Source organism: Eupeodes corollae, chromosome 1, assembly GCF_945859685.1.
Source record: "Eupeodes corollae chromosome 1, idEupCoro1.1, whole genome shotgun sequence".
Taxonomy (NCBI): Eukaryota; Metazoa; Arthropoda; class Insecta; order Diptera; family Syrphidae; genus Eupeodes; species Eupeodes corollae.
Window position 1 is genome coordinate 295,916,226 of NC_079147.1, and position 17,748 is coordinate 295,933,973.

At 31.3% G+C, this 17,748-nt stretch overlaps 1 protein-coding gene across 1 annotated transcript in view; it reads right to left on the reverse strand.

Moving 5' to 3' along the window:
• Positions 1-17,748, reverse strand: part of LOC129940900 (cAMP-dependent protein kinase catalytic subunit 3) — a 120,507-nt gene that overhangs the window by 34,288 nt on the left and 68,471 nt on the right. The window contains exon 3 of the mRNA XM_056049423.1: positions 1,407-1,575. Within this exon, the coding sequence (XP_055905398.1) occupies positions 1,407-1,575 (169 nt within the window). The remainder of the gene's footprint in view (positions 1-1,406; positions 1,576-17,748) is intronic.

A 17,748-nucleotide genomic window follows, 5' to 3' on the forward strand; every position in this document is an offset into this window, starting at 1 on the left:
TTTAGACGACGGCGGCGGCGCGCGGCGTGCGTTCACATTGGAAGAAAAGATTAATTTTGATATTCAATTATTTCACCTCGATTTCAATGCCTCACTCTCCATTTTCTTTTTTAATGTCAGGTGCGAAAAATATTTAATAATGAGAAGTCAAAATAAACCGATTACAAAAAATTATCTTATGTCAAAAGTAGTACCCGTGGCGTGATAGTTAGGTTAATCCGTAGGACTGTTAAACCCTGTGTCAACTTAACTTTTTTTTTCACGCACACTGCCTATTGCGTGGAGTTGACAATATAAATTCTATATTTAAGATCTTAAAATTAGAATTCAAGAAGTTATCAGTTACACTACAAAAATGTGAGAATTAGACATGATACATTTCTTGGAAGGCATATGAGGCTGCGATCACTTTTCATGTATTATTAAGGCAAGTATTTTTAGTTTACCTTAAAAAATACGAGTTGTTCAAAAATATAAAAATTGCACCATTTATTGAAAAACCCAGTTTAATATAACTAAACTATAGTACAAGATCAAATTACTACAAAAAGTCATGTTTGAAAGTGAAATTAGATTAAAGTTGAACTGGAAAACAGAAAGGAATTGCTTAAAGCTTAAAAGAACAAATGCGATTTTCAATTTCAACGTTTCACGTTAAATTTGGAACGTGATGTTCAGTGCAGAGATTATTTTTCCAGCCACACAGCAAGAATGTGGAATGGTTTACCTTCTGTTTGCTTATCCAATTTTAATATTAAAAACTCTCCTCGAAAATCTTTACCTAACTTTCTCACTTTGTTTAGATTTGTATGTTGAAAATGTTTTAAATGTTTTTGCTGATTATATTTACAAAAAGTTTTGATAAGAAACTCTCCGTTAAAGTTTGTTTCTCTAATTTTGTTTTGAGATTTTTTTTAAGGGAATTACTCAACCATTTAATTTAAACAAAATAATGGAAAGGATATAAAATATTAGGACGTAAAAATTAATCGATCCAAAAAATAGTTCAATATCAAAACCATCTACGGTTGCTAAAACATGCCGCATATTATTTTTTAAATTTCAAATCTTTTTTTTTAATGAAATTTCCATTAGGTTCATTTAAGGTCACTAATTTTGTCATTTCTTGACTTGCTTCCACTAATTTTGTAGAATGTAACTGATTTTAAAAATAAAGGAGGTCTAATGTCAAAACTGCCAAGAGGTGCCTAAAAATGTTCAACTTTAGTAACACATTTTCATTGACACTCTTTATCTAATGGCAACACTTTTTTCCGTTAAATTAAAAGTAGTTTATGCTATCAAGATGCTATCTCCCACTTTAAGCCAATTTTACCCAAATGTTATGCTAATGCAATATCCACAATTCTTTATTTTATGAATAGATAGATTTTATAGATACTTACAAACTTATAACAAATGGATGGTTGATCTCTGAAAGAATATTCTTTTCATTCTTAACATGATCGATTTGTTTGAGACGTATCACATCAGCCATTGCCAGGACCTTCATCGCACAATATGTGTCTGTTTGTTTGTCCTTGCACAGACATACTCTTCCGAATGTGCCAGTTCCTGAAAAGAAAAACAGACAAAGATAAAATACATATAAAATAAACACCGGCTTTTGTACAAAATGATGGATGAATGGATAAATTTAGCAGAGGATTGAAGAGTGGAAAACTTGAGTACATTATAAAAACAAAGATGAACAAAAGATACAAAAACAAAAAAAGAAAATTTATTTTATAAGGAAAATCTCAAAAAAAAACTAAATCAAGAACAAATCTTGTCTGAAGATGAAGACAAATTAGAATCAAGAAAAATTCGTTCTTTCTTTTTGCTAACGTCAGATCATCATCTCATCATCATAATCATATTAAAGTGATGGCATACTCGCTTTGCGTTACGTGCGAAAAGATTAACATGGTTGTTAAAATAATTTATCCCAAATGAGCATCAGAAACAAAAAGTTCAAAGAATCGTCGCGTCGGTAGGTGGCACGGAGGCATGGTGCGTCGCTTTGGTTGGTCGGTCACATCAATTGTTGGGAAAGATTTGTTAAACAAAAATTATGTTTATTCGCACAAAAGAATTGACATCATATTTTGATTTTTATGAAATTAAATTTATACAATTTAGTTCTTCTGGGTAATTGGGTGTGTAATGGAATGCAAAGGGGTATTTGACTTTATAATGAGTTCTTATTATGATTTCTCAACAAGGAAATCATTCTGAGAATTCAAATTTTCATCATACAAATGATGAAGAGGACTTTCAAAATACAACAAAACAGACACATTTAATTTTCTAATTAGGGTTGAAATATTCAAAACAGATTTTCATTTATAAATTCAAATGTATGCAAATTAAAGGATTACATATGTTTATTTTCTAATAAATGACACACACTGGTTTCAGAGAAGGTCAGCCAAGAATATGAGTGTTTTGGATAAATTTGAACACAATTAGAGAAAATATTGAAATACAAATGTAAATTTAATTTAAAAAAAAATAGGATAAGTGTCGACGGATTTTTGTTGTTTAATTTAATATTGAAATTTTGTATCTACAAAAACTCAATGAAAAGATAAATTATTAAAAAATTGTGATGAATTTAAGAAAAACATTCATTTTGATTATTTTTGCAATAAAATTTTTCAATTGTTTTGATTTATTTTTCATAACTGCGCTGATAAATTTTTAACTTAATATGAACTTAAACGATGTTTAGAATCTAAACACAAATTTTGTATGTATTTATCATTATTCGTCATGGAAAACCGTTTTTTTTTTCGGAAATTGTGCCAAAAGAAGAAAACACTATAAAATTCTGTCTTTTTGTTTTAAGAAAAAGTAAAACTGTTGTTTCTAGCTTTCTTACTTTCAACATATAGTAGCTATTTTGTATGCATTCAATTTCGTAGGAAATTTTAAACTCAAGATTTTAATCATACATGATTCCGTCCATCTCTCTGTCCGCGTCTATAGCCTAAACTATTTGTATATTGACTCCGAACTTGGAAATTAAGTTTTAAAATTAGATTTGCGTTAGGAGTTATAAAATTATTTTTTATAGACAACAACAGTAATTCCCATGATAATTTTTTGGTAAAAAATCGAAATTTCGAATATTCTCCAAAGCGGCCCTAAGGATTTTTGTCTTAACTTAACTTCTAAAAATATACAAAATATATGTTGGCACTACTCCAAAAAGATACATTTTCACAGGAAATAATTAACTAACTTTTTGTCTTTGTTAAAAAAAAAATGGTGCAACAGTCACTTGAGAACTAAGGCCTAGTGATTTACAACTCTTAACCATTCCTGTGTCTGGGCAATGATGTCAGATATGGAGGGGACCTAAAGTTTTTTAAGCTGAATCCGAACGAAACAAATTAAAAATGTGTGTGAGAAAAGAAACCGCTCTTCCTGTTTTGGAAAACAAAAATCAAGATTTCCTTGCATTTTAAACAGCATTAAATTGTTTGTTTTTTAATTTGACAAATTTATTTATTATGTTATAATGGCTTATCCATTTTTTATTTTCAAAACTATGTGGCTGGAATTTGACATCTGTCAAACAAAGTTGTTAAACCTTTTTTTTTGTCAGTTGAAAGTCTGACATTTACGAAAGTAGATCGCCTAACTATCGCACAGCGGATACAAGATGTTAAAACCTACTAAAAAATGCTAAAAATATTGCTGCTGCAAGTGAAAGTGTTTCCGAAGACCCAAATGTTTTGATTCCTCGTCGTTCTCAGGAATTAGGACTATCTTACGGCACGTTGTGGTGTATTTCACATTTGAATCTACACCTTCATCCTTATGCTTGAACAACAGGCGGTGGAGGCCAATTTTTCAAACAAAATAAATAAAATGGTCGTGTTTGGGGTTCTGAGAATACTCAAGTTATTGAAGAGAGGCCATTACATCACAAAAAGTCACGGTTTGGTGTGCTCTTTTGTCCGGAGTCGAAAACGACGATGAAACGACTGTCATCGTCATTTAGGTGCGTTATGGTCATATGATAACCGACTATTACCTGCTATTGAAGAATACGACTTGGAGAGGATGTGGTTTCAACAAGGCGGTGCCATATGCCACAAAACTTCAGTTTTAATTTATTGCAAGAGACATTTCCTGGCCGCGTAGTTTTTTCTTGATGGTGATATAAATTGGCCACTAATATCATGAGATTTGACAATGCTGGACTTTTTTTGTGGGGCTTCGCGAAAAACCGTGTTTATGCGGATAAGGAAGTTATGGCCGAGATACTGCCCAATATGTGTCAAAAAGTGGTCACAAATTGCCTCTAAACACTCCATGCTTCTCAAATCAAATGGGGTGACGCAACAGTCCGTTGTGAACCAGGGCCTAGTGACTTACAACTCTCAACCATTCCTGTGTGCGAGTAATGTTGTCAGGAATGGAGGGGACCTACAATTTTTATGCCGAATCCGAACGGCTAGTTTGAGAAAGCACTTTTTCATGACAAGAATTACTCTTGAAGGATTTGTCAATTCCTCGCAAGAGGCAGTACCCGCGAAAATTACTTTTTTTTTAAATTAAGGTGACACAGGCAGAGATTGAACCCAAGACCCCTTGCATGACAGTCCAACGCACTAACCATCATGCCACGGGTACTACACTCCATGCTTCTAAAATTATTAAATTATAATAAAAAAGAGGCTGTCGTCTGTCGATTTGTCTTGCTTAAAAGTTTGTAGGTGTTCGTGTTGGGTTAAAAACATTGTCAGTTGATATTCAGTAGTTTTTTGTATAAAAATCCCGTTTTTTCATAAAAAAATAGAATCTTCAAAAAATATTTGGTAAAAATTGATGTTTGCTTCTTGATATCTCTCAAATTAAATTTAAAAATTTTTTTGGACGAATGAAATTAATTTGAGAGATATCAAGAACCAAACATCAAATTTTACCGAATATTTTTTGAACATTCTATTTTTTTATGAAAAAAACCATTCTATTATTTTTTTACAAAAAACTACTAAATATCGAAAACAATATTTTCTGTGAAATCCAAAAAAGTTTGAAGACAATATTTTTAATTCTTGAGAAGCTATTTGAGTCGAAAGTAAATTTGTACCAAGGGTAAGTATTGTGTTTTCTTTAGGTTTTTTTTTTTGTAAAAAAAACTGTCAATTCGAATTTTCTCAAAATTTTACTGAATGTTGACATCAATATTTTTAGAAGATAAAAGTAGTTTAAAGCCAATATCTCAAAGTTTTGAAAAGATATTTGAGTAGAAATTCAATTTTACAAACTTTTATTAATTTTTTTGTTTAAGTTTTTATTTTTTGTAAAAAAAATGTCAATTCGAATTTTCTCAAAACTTTACTGAATGTTGAAAACTATATGGACGACAAAGAAAAAAATTCGTAAGTACGGACGTATGAACGTACACACGCACGCACAGAAATTTTTCCAAAAATCTTTTATTTCGACCTTGAAACGTCGTGAAATGTCAACATTTTCAATTAAAAAAATTGGACCCATTACAATAATTTCCTTTAGGAAGTTAAAAAGAAGTATCATAACAAAAAATATTTAATATGTATTTTATTTACGTTTTCTTCAGAAACAGCAAATAGAGAAGCCTTTATAACTATCTTATATTATTATATAATAAATATAAAATTAAATTTTGTATTCTTAAACACACTTTTTATTTGCAGGAGCAAGTTTGTATGACTCTGTGTTTCATTTAATTTTAAAGTTTCATTTTGGATATCTATCTTAATTTTGTGATCAAAAGTTTATGTCTGAGGATTCTTGAGAAAATACAGATGTAGGTTTCGAAAAGCGATATCCCCAATATACATATGAACGTACGAAAGTGAAACAATTTTGTAATTGTGTGTTTATTTCAAAGCCTGTAGAAAATACTAAAGCCTCTCTAAATGTATCTTTAACAAAAAAAAAACTTAATTTCTAATTCTAATTATTGAAACATACTGATAAAGAAAATAAAAAGTATTATTTAGCTTGAAAACGATATTTTTTGAAAAAGGATAAAAAGTGTATTTCTAAAAACATTAGTTTCTCAAAAAATAGAATTTATTTAATAAAACCCAATACTATATTTTTAACTTTTAAATTTTAACACAAAATGATTAATTCAATAATAATAAAATAATCTTTTGGCATCTGCAAAACAAATGTTATCCAAAGATTACTAAAAAGACTATTAAAACTTGACCTTTACGAAAAGTATTTAAACAATAACAAAACTAATATTTTTATTTTTAGTGGTATCATAAACATTTAAAGTATTTATTCTATAAATATTTTGTTCAAAAATCATATTTTTACTACACACGTGCTATTTTACAAATTGTTTACATTATGAAAGAATTTTTATTTTATTTTTAGGTAGATAAGTTCCGAAATACTTCTTAGAGTACAAACATAAATCAAATAAAAGTTATTACTTTTTCTTTATCTTCTGTTCTTTATTTATAAAAACAATAGATCAATATTTTCTAAAAATACGAAATGTTTCTTAAAAAAAAATAAACAAAAATATTAAACCCACTTTTTTATGCTATTCTTAAGTACTTATGTGAATAAGTTGTTTCAATTGATTTTAATCGATGTAACTTGCTGTAAAATGTGAATCTAAAACTTAAGTATTTATGATGTTTTCAACTTATCGTTCTGGGGGGTTGTTGATGTTTTGACCAACATTTCTTCGAATTTTTCGTAAACAACATTGTAACCTCAATTATTGTGTTGCGTTTATTTTAATCTTGCCGGACTTCCCCGGCATAATTTATTTAATTATACAAATTAAATTGGCAATAAAATGTCATTTTTCGAATCAACAAAAATGTTTTCCATGTACAAAGTAATTTCTGTCTTTGTTTTGTGAGTAATACTACGAGAAAACAAGTTTCTGTTTGTTTTGAAAAATTGTTTATCCTAATTTTGTTAAAATTTGTAAATAAAAACCATTTCCAAGAATCAATTGTCAATTATAAGATTTATTTTGCAATGTGATTCAGGTATTTACAAAAATGTGTTTTTTTAATTTCATACAAAATAATATGGAACCATGAATTAAAAAACTCGTTTTTATCTTTAGAATTGAAACATTTTGGGATGAATAATTATTTATTATTCTTTAGTTTAGGACATGAAACGGTAATTTAAGATTTTTATTATAGATAATGAAGCAAATAATAATATTTTAAGCTTTTATCAAACATACCGCCATACATACCATTGGCTATAAATTGTTGGAAGGTGTTTTTTAACACTTTATTAATCATACAGATATTAAAACTTTTATATAGTGATATTTTCTATTTTGATTTTAAAGCAAAATTAATGATATTTCTTAAAATAACTCAAACAAAAAATTGACACAAAATTTAATTTTATTCAAAAAGGTGTTCTAAATAAAATGTTTATAAAATCTTAAAAAAAATATATTGCGGGCAATAAAGAATCATAATTATTGATTTTAACATTCATTTGAAGCATGTATTTATTTCAACTCTTTTAAAATTCAACAAATTGACATTTTTTAATAAAAATTAGTTTAATTTACATTGAACTGAAATTTGAAATAAATGGCATATTATAAATTAAAGTCTACCAGAGCGGTTTATTGGTAGCGATAATCTCAAAAACTATTAAACGGATCATGATGTGGTTCGCATTAATCGACAGGGTGGTTCCTCTGAAAGGTTTACGTTGTATTTTGTTCATAATTTGAAGAAATTAAATGAAATTTTACGAAAATTATTTAAGGTGTGAGAAAAATCAAGCAGCGATTTTATAGAATTGAATTGAAAAATAAACAATATTTCATTAAGTGAGAACGGCTGCGCTGATTTGGCTCACTTTGTCTTTATGTTCGTAATTACCAATTTTCGCAATTTTTTTTTTTCGCGAAAATCAAACTTTTTGCTTTGAAGATTTTGAAATTTGAAAATTTTGTTGAGAAGCTTGGACAATTGTTTGTGGCTCAGGTTCAGACTCATCCCAAACTGTAGCGTCAACTTAAGTCTTTAAGCTCATTACGGTCATTATACGAATCTTAGAGGCATTAGTTTTGATTAAATTCATTTTGCGATTATTTAAGTTTTTTTGGCCCAAAAACTAAAGACTAAATCTTAAGACTAAGTCGTCCTAAACACAAATTTGGTCTTTTAATTTTTCCAGGTTTTTAAAATATACAATTTAAAAAATTGAAAAACAAGCAAAACTGGTGCTTTTAAGGCTAAGATACAATCAATTGTATGAAGGTTTCTTCTAGATACAGTTTAAAGTATTTAAGTACCTCATTAAGTTTCTGGAAATTCTCATTAGTTTGGAGTGAATTTCCGATCCAAACTTCAATTTTAACTGTCTGCTCGAATTAAGTGAGATAGCTTGTTTAGTAGAAAATTGAAATTTTGCATTTGTAATTAATTAATTTAATTGTAATTAAAACGTATACATTTTTCTCGAAAATATAACAAAAACACACACAACTAAATATTGAAGAAAAGGATTATGGATTTGGGATACTATCAACATTTTTTTTTTGAAAAAGCAAGTAAAAAGAAAGTAATATCTCAAAAACCTGATGTAATATAGTTTTTTTGTAGAAAGTTTTGAATAAATCCCAACAAAATACATCGGGCAAAACAACCCAGGGATAACGATAATTGATGTAAGTAAAAAACGGATATTCTACAGAAGATGGGCAAATAATGGGAGAAATTTGAGGTTTGAAAATGAGTTCAAAATCCTATACGTAACAAAATCAGTAAACACATAGCAGTAAAAAAATCAAACTATTATACGAATAAGTTCATACAATTTAATACTGATTACCCAAATTTTATTGTTGCGAGTGAGAAAACATTGATGAGATGTGGAGTTCCGCAGGGATTCCAACTGGATCCAGTTTTATTTGTCTTATACACTTACTTGTTGCTACGTACTGCTACTTTTTTAACAAAGTATTCTATTCGCTTTTGCTGATGATACTGCTGAAAAAGGCGAATCTTCCTCACAATGCGATTGCACTTACGTCTCTTCTTTCCAAGGTCATGGAAACGCTGATTAATTATCAGCCTAAGAAATATCTTGAAGATCGAAAGCTACTTAATGACCAGCAGTACGGCTTTCGAAGCAATTTCACGGAACAGTGGAACAAATGTTTACACACTTTGGAAAAGGTAAGATTATTGCACTTCATATTTCAAAAGCATTTGAAAGGGTTTGGCAACAAGCTCTCTTATCGAAAATGCTTGCTTTCAGTTTGCATGAATCCCTGCTTCATTTGGATTAGTAATTACCTTTCGGATCGCTCAATACAATTAACATTGGATTGATTCATGTCTGAAAACCATAAAATAAATGCTGGTGTACCCCAGGGCTCTGCTCTATCTCCAACACTTTTCTCGTTTTGATTAATGATCTCCTGTCTGCAACATCTAATCCAATACATTGCTTTGCTGACGATAGTACTCTTATCTTTTCATATTCGTTTTCAGACTCACATCCCTCTTCTTCGGATGTGGAACTGCAACGACAAAATATGATAAGCTCATTAAATTCAATGGGGATTAAAAAACCGCGTGGAATTTAATGCTTCGAAAGCGCAAAGCTGTTTTTTATCGTAAAACGAGATAAACCCCATTGCCATTATCCATGGATGGCACTTGCATCAATAAGACTGAACACCTCGATATTCTTGGTTTGTATGTCACCAACCTCTTATGAATTGATCACATAAGCGATTTCACCAAAAATGCTGCAAGGTGTTTGGATTTCCTAAGGCGATGCAAGAAATATTTCATCCCTTCTGATGTGGCTGTTATTTACAAGACTTACATACGTCCAAAGCTTGAGTATAATTCCCACCTCTGGGTTGGTCTTCCTGCAACCTACTTAAGCCTCTTGGATAGTATTGAACGTAGAGCATTTAAATTGATAGATGATAATATCATCATACGTTCATTTACTTCGCTCGAACATTGTCGTAAGGTCTCTTGTCTGACACTTTTTGATCGTTATTTTAACGCCTTATGCTCTAGTGAAATAGCCAATTGCATTCCTTCCCTTAAACAGTTCAACCGTAATACTCGCGCTTCTAGGAATGTTCATCAGTTTACCCTTGAGCTCAATTTCGGGCGCACTGTCAAGAATAGAGAATCTTTCTTAAGCTGGACATTGAGAATGGGGAATGCTTTGGCCAACTCTGTCTATCCTAGTCATAAGGAATTCAAAACCAATGTGCGACATCTCCCTTTAAACCCTCTCTCCTCTTCCTAGTGCTCACATTGTGCCTCAGCATAATAAGGGTGGTAATATCCCCTTATATATAAATAAAAAAAAATACGGCTATTGTTGTTCGCAATAGTTTGTTCTCTTGAGATGGTAACAAAGATAATTTAAGAAGAATTCAAAATAGTAGTTAGATGGTGCCACGACAACGGCTTGGTAATGAATGCCTCAAAAACAAAAATGGTGCGTATCAGAAGTCCGTAATTTAAGCCAAAATCAAAAGATTATGTTGAATACTTTAAAAGACGTGCATAAGGAATGTCAAAGATACCAAACAAATTACAACAACTATGTTAGACGTTACCTTCAAGACATTGTGCCAAGTACAATTAATGCACAACCGATTGAAATGATCCTGAATCAAAACTTTAAATTAAAGAATTAAGTGAATTGTTCAAATCAAAATTGTATAATATATTTTATTATAATTTTTACTTGTTTAAAAAAATTGGAACTTTAAAATTGCATTTCCTTAAACTTACACCCTTCTGGAATAAATGTGCTTAATTTGGTGAAAACTAATTAAATAGGTATGCAATTATAAAATTCGAATCTTTAACAGATGCGTATTAAGGTTAACATTTGTAATGTGTACGTCAAAGTTTTCTAAGAAATCATATACGGTGAAAAATTTATATACGGTGCAACAACATTGCCTTTCAATTAAGTTAATTTTGTATCATGTATTTCCATTTCAATTTTACGTAAGTAACGTAATTTTATTTTTTCTAATTCATCTCATGTCTTCAATTATAAATCGATTGTACACGTATAGATATACAACCGGAAAAATAATAATCTTTAATATTATATTTTTCCTTCATTTTCCCAATCAAATATAATAAAGCAAAAAAATATAATATCTTGAAACATGCAATGAAGTTAATTGAAAAATGCTCTTTGTAACCCTCTTAAAACCAGACATGGCACAGGGGTTTCCTTAATCTCAAGTGATTTTCAATTTGTTTCAAATTCGAATATAAAAACAAAATCTTGCTTGTATCTATAAAATGAAAATATCGAGAAAAAAAAAAGAAATTATTAAGAAATATATATGCAACGCGTATCTACGTAAATCATGTACTTTGGCACAGAAAATATAAATTTTAAAAATAAAATAAAACTTAAATCAAAATTAAAACCATCACTTTGTATGGAAAGCTAAAATTTTCTAAACATACGTTTTTATTGAGAGTGAATTTTACGCGGAAAAATAACAAAATATGAATAAAACAACTCAAAATCTGTGGCAAAGTAGTGGACAAGACGCTAAGATGAAAACGATGGGGTTTTGAAGACGCGAGGTAGGTTTTAGTGTTTTCATATTTTTCAGTTTAAAATTTTTAAAAATAATATAATATTTTTTTCTTGGTTTTAATCTTATTTTCCTCGGTTGGGTGGTTGGAAAATCATATACTAGCACAACGTCTGAGATTTTGGATGTGTACCGATTGTCGTGTGTTTTTCTTTCTTTTTTTTTAGACAAACGATGGCGCGTGGGTTTAATAGATAAACTTATAAATATCATCATTTACAGCTATGGCTAAAATAATAGGAACAACATTGGATTTTTATTTAATGGTAAACATTTTGTTAATGTTTTCTAACGAGTGCTTTTAAAAAAAATAGTAATGAATGTCAAGATTTTCATGTCAGTTTTGTGCAGTTTTCATAAGAGGACTACATTTCTACCAAAAATGTCAACTATATTTGTTACTAAGTTGAAAACATTTTTATTTTAGTTGGGTGCTGGCATTTTTCTTGAGGATTTCCAATTTATTAGAAAACTTAAATATGTCTATTTTCTTTTATTTGTTTTCAATAAAATGGTTTCTAATAAAATGTAGGTTTAGTTATTCAAAACCCCACTAAACAAATATTCTGTTATCGCTTTGCTTCTGAAAATGTCATATAATTTTTTATTTAATAATTTATAGGCTCTCAAGGTGTTATTAGTACCCTTTACTTACTCAATTACTAACTTAAGGTGGATCTTCAGTCCTGTGTGAACTAGAGCCTAACCCAACAGACTTCTCCATCTAGCTCGGTCCATAGCTAGATATCTCAAGTTTCGAACTCCAATTAAGATGAGATTTTTGAAAGACAGTTTTTTTTATAATAAGCACACACTCAAGGAGATATTACCACCCTTATTATGCAGAGGCCCAGTGTGAGCACTATTAAGAGGATAGAGGGTTTAAAAGGAGATATCGATGTACATTGGTTTTGAATTCCTGACAGAATGTGGTAAAGCATTCCACATTCGCGTAGTACGGCTAAAGAACGAATCTCTGTATTTGACAGTACGACCGAAGTTGGACTCGAGGGTATACTGATGAGCATTCTTAGAAGCGCGAGTATTACGGTTGAACTATTTAAGGGGAGGAATGCACCTGGCTATTTCACTAGAGCATAAGGCGTTAAAATAACAATCAAAAAGGGTCAGACAAGAGACCTTACGACAATGTTCGAGCGAAGTAAATGAACGTATGATGATATTATCATCTATCAATTTAAATGCTCTACGTTCAATACTATCCAAGAGGCTTAAATAGGTTGCAGGAGCACCAGCCTAGAGATGGGAGTTTTACTCAAGCTTTGGACGTATCAAAGTTTTGTAGATAACAGCACCATGAGAAGGAGTAAAATATTTCTTGCTTCACCTAAGGAAACCCAAACACCTTGCGGCATTTTTGGCGACATCGCGTATGTGATCATTCCACAACTCGTGGTTGGTGACTCAAATACCGAGAATATCGAGGTCTCTAGTCTCATTGATGCAAGTGCCATCCATGGATAATGGCAATGGGGGTATGTCTAGCTTTAACGATACAAGACAGTATTGCGTTTTCGAAGCATTAAAAGAAGAGGGATGTGAGTCTTAAAACAAATATGAAAAGCTAAGAGTACTATCATCAGCGAAACAATGTATTTGATTAGATGTTGCAGACCGGAGACTATAATCAAAATGAGAAAGAGTGTTGGAGATAGAAAAGAGCCCTGGTGTACCCCAGTATTTATTTTATTGTTTTCAGACTTGAATCCATCCAATACTACTTGTATTGATTCGAAAGGTAATTACTAATCCAATGAGCAGGGGTTCATGAAAACCGAAAGCACTCATTTTCGATAAGAGAGCCTGATGCCAAACAATATCAAATGCTTTTGAAATATGAAGTGTAATAATCCTAATTTCTCCAAAGCGATGTAAAGATTCTCTCCACTGTTCGGTGAGATGAACCATCAGATCACCAGTGGACCTATTTGCTTCGAAAGCCGTACTGACGGTCATTAAGAAGCTTTCGATCTTCAAGATATTTCTTGAGTTGATAATTAATCAGTGTTTCCATGACCTTGGAAAGAAGGGACGTAAGTGCAATTGGTCGGTAATTAGAGGGTGAGGAAGATTCGCCTATTTTGGGGATGGGCTGGACAAATGCAGTTTTCCATCTTCTCGGAACTAGACCTAATGAGTAGGACAGATGAAAAAGCTTACACAGTGGTTTTGCCAGCGTTGAAGAACACCTCTTCAGAACAATAGCGGTGACCAGGGGATTTATGTGTTTTAAGATCTCTAAGAACTCTTTCCACAGTACGAGTGCGAAAAAAGATTGGTCCAATAGAATCATTAACTCGCTCAAGTACAAGCAGAGTCATAACACTCCCTGGCAGCCTAGAATTGGTGGCGAACTGCCTAACAAAGATATTAGCTTTCTCTAACAAAAGGAGTGTCATTGACAACGAGCGCAGGTACCGAAGAAGAGGATGAATTCCTCATGTTTTTTACAAATGACCAATACTGCCTTTGGGATATTGCAGTATTTTTTGCCGTAATTTTTGGTCATGTAAAAATTTTGTCCGTCGAATGTAGGCGTTGCAGGCCTTCCTGGCTTGTTTGAACTTTTTGCAGCTTTCCCCGGTACGGTTGGCTTTATAGCAACGGAAACTTACCTCTTTTTTGGACTTCTGCACAGATATGGCAATCTTTACTTCGTCTAGTCAGGAGGACGGGATTGTTGGCTTTCGTCGTTTATGTTGAGTGTATCACCCTATATGACAGCATAATTCAGTTTGTCGTAGTCTGCAGAAGTGCTTCTTCCATATTATCTGCAGGATATTACTACCCTTTTTATGTTTATATTTAAACAAAGAGCGAGCAGTAGGAAAATAGGGAAGGATTCAAGAGAAGATACCGACGCACATTGGTCTTAAAATTTGAACATCAAAATGGAAGGGATAGACAGAGTTGGCCAAAGCATTCAACATTCTCGATGTCCGGCTTAAGGAAGATTCTCTGTTCTTGACAGTACGCCCGAAATTGAGCTCAAGGGTAAACTGATGAGCATTCCTGGAAGTGTGAGTATTAAGGTTGAATTGTTTATGTTGCGGAATGCAACTAGCTGATTCGACAGAACAATATATCCATAAAACAATGAAAGGCATAAAACATTGCGGCGGTGCTTGGGGGATGTAAATTTTTCGGTTACAGTTCTATCGTTCATTGTTTTTAAAGCCCTTTTTTTGAATTATATTCAAGAGATTTAAACTTGTTTGTAGGGTACCTTGTAAATTTCAGCCAGATCGGAAGTGTTGAAAAATTTCTTGCTACGTCTGAAAAATTCAAAGCACCTAGCAGCATTTTTAGCAATGTCGAATATAAGATCATTCCATAAGAGGTGATCTGTGATAGACATTCCGAGAACAGTACTCCTTTAACGACAGGAGACGGAATTAAGTTTTTAAATTCGACACGGTAAATAAATCCCCATTGGACAATGGACTGGACAGTGCTGTCGAGATCGAAATTTAATAAGCTTAACATAAGCTGACGTTGAAATCGGCATATTTTTATAGGGAACAATCTTAAATATGTTACGATCTGCGACTTTTTTCACCCAAGATAAGTAATTCTTAAGTTTTATGCTGTCGCCCATAAGTTTGAAGTTTGGCTATATGAATACTTTTCAATCCAGTTTAAATAAATGAATTATTGTTTCAACACCTTAAAGTGCAACTACCCTTGCTTTACGGCATCATATTTTATGTAATAAATGTTTGCAGTGGCACCTTCAAAGGATATTGTGCGTTATGATAAGCCTCTTGCAGGATACAAAAAACCGTTCTAGAATCGACTTGAGTGTCAGAGTTTCTGATTTTCTCTATTTCCAGATTTTTTTTTCAACTGCTCCTATTATTTCAACCAACACTGTAGATAGACAAATATGAATAAAATGTTGAATGATGTAGACGTCTATGATTGGATAAGTGGACTGCGTAGATTGGAAAAATAAAATTATATGTATTTTTACCCTCATTTCGAACATTTTACAATCGACATTACACACATCTAGAAATAAGATTTACAACCAAACACAATACAATAAAATATAAAAACGATTCTTTCAAGTAGAATTTATGCCTCGAATTATTGCTTAAGAAAACCTATGTTCTTACAGTTACATCAGGTATATAAAAAGAAAGAAATTGACATGTCTAAGAATTTGAGGTGATTTTTCTTCTTTCGTGTTATTTTGTTTGTGAAGCCTAAATGTGACAGATTGAATTGGTTTTCAATGATTAGGTTTCTATTTTGTGTTAAACTAATATAATAGGTGTATACATGATTCGAAAACACACATAATGAAGAATGACTGCTTTAGATTTGTTCAATTCTTTGAAATAATTCAATTAGATTTCTTGAAAGTACATAATTGTTTTATTTTTCTCTTGGATTAACTCTGATAAGCTCGTAAAAGGCGATGGTGTTTAAGCTTTTCATGGTGGTGAATTTTGAATTTAAAGTCTGGAGTTATTTGAAATGATAATATATCAATTAGGATAAAATACCTAGGTAAAGCACACCATAAAAACCAGGAAATTTGTGTTATTGGTTCAATAAAATGAAAAAAAGTACGTATACGCCAGAGCGTACAAAATTGTTTTATTATCGTTTTAATGGCATAAATTGTACGTGATGTTAGCAAAATGTTCATAAAACTTAGGTTTGTATATTTGTAACGTATTGTAAGGCCTTCCAATACTTATTTTTCACATTAGTAATGAAATATTTATAGGATTCCAGGATATTCTAAGATTAAAGAATTTTTAAATGTTGTGTGTAAAATGATTTAAGGACTCATTAAGAAGTACAAATATTTGTAGTTCATGAAAAATAATATAAATAAATCAGAACTTGAAATAACGAATTCTTGAAATTCAAATATTGGAATCAAAGCAGTAAGTTACCCTCAATAGGGCATCAAAATCTCACTCTTGGCTGTTAAAGTCAGCTATCATTTGAAGTGTCATAATATTGGTTGAATTTTTACAATTTACTTTATTTGATCGTTTAACAATCGCAATAACTTATTGTTTCAAATTATTGAAAACTCTTCATTGTGATTTTAATCTAGCAATTATTTGAGTATAACGCTATAATTATATTTAACGTATTTCACCGAGCACGGACGACATTGGTAAAATTGTGAAGATGTTTCATTCAGATGCATCATTTCAAAACACAATTGCTTAAAAGTGGACGAAAAAATTACCTTGAATAATTTCGTTTTATCTGTAAACATAGAAAGCAAATAGTCTTTTTTTTAATAAGACTGACATCATTAAGTGTAAGAATAGATAAGGATAGATGAGAAGATAAGAGGTCCAACATGACTTCCTTGATGTGTCCCAGGAGTTGTAACAAAAAATAACCTTGTACATTTGATTCTCCAAGGATTAAGACTCTTTGGAATCAAGGATTAAGACTCTGTGGAAAGGCAAGAGCTTTCAATTCAGGGCAAATGATATTCTGAGAAAAGTTTTGAAAGTTTTTGAAAAAATCAATGTATGTAGATTATGTAAACTTCATGTCCATTCTTAAGGAAAATGAATTTTTAGGGAAACGAATGTGTAGTCTTTGGTCTACCTTAATGAAAGTGGTGTGTTGAGCAGGTAAAATATTTACATACTTTAGAAGTAAATTGAATCATAAACTAAGTTTTCGAAGAGTTTTGAAATACTGGATAGGTTAGGTTATGTAAATGGACTAATGACTTTACCGCCAAATTTAGATCCATTTACATCAATTGTGATACCCAGAAGTATTTAAGTTCCCTTTAAATAAAATATAAAAACCTATGATGTCTATGGATTCTCTTTTTCTTATCATTTAGAGACTTTTATAAAGCTTTATAAGCGGTTTTCTGAAATGCCTATACCAGTTCTTCAAGATTATTGAAGAAGTATCTGCCTAAGAGTTTGTTTCTAGTGTGGCATAGTAATAGCCAGTGGTATAAGAAATGAGCTGTATCTTCCTGCTCTTCCTCCTCATTGCAGAATTTTTATATGTCATCTATTTTTTTCGAAATGGGGCCATAGTTTCCTAGCTGGTGCACAGGTTTCGAAGCTTTAATATCTTTTAATTAGTGATTTGAAGTATCTTGT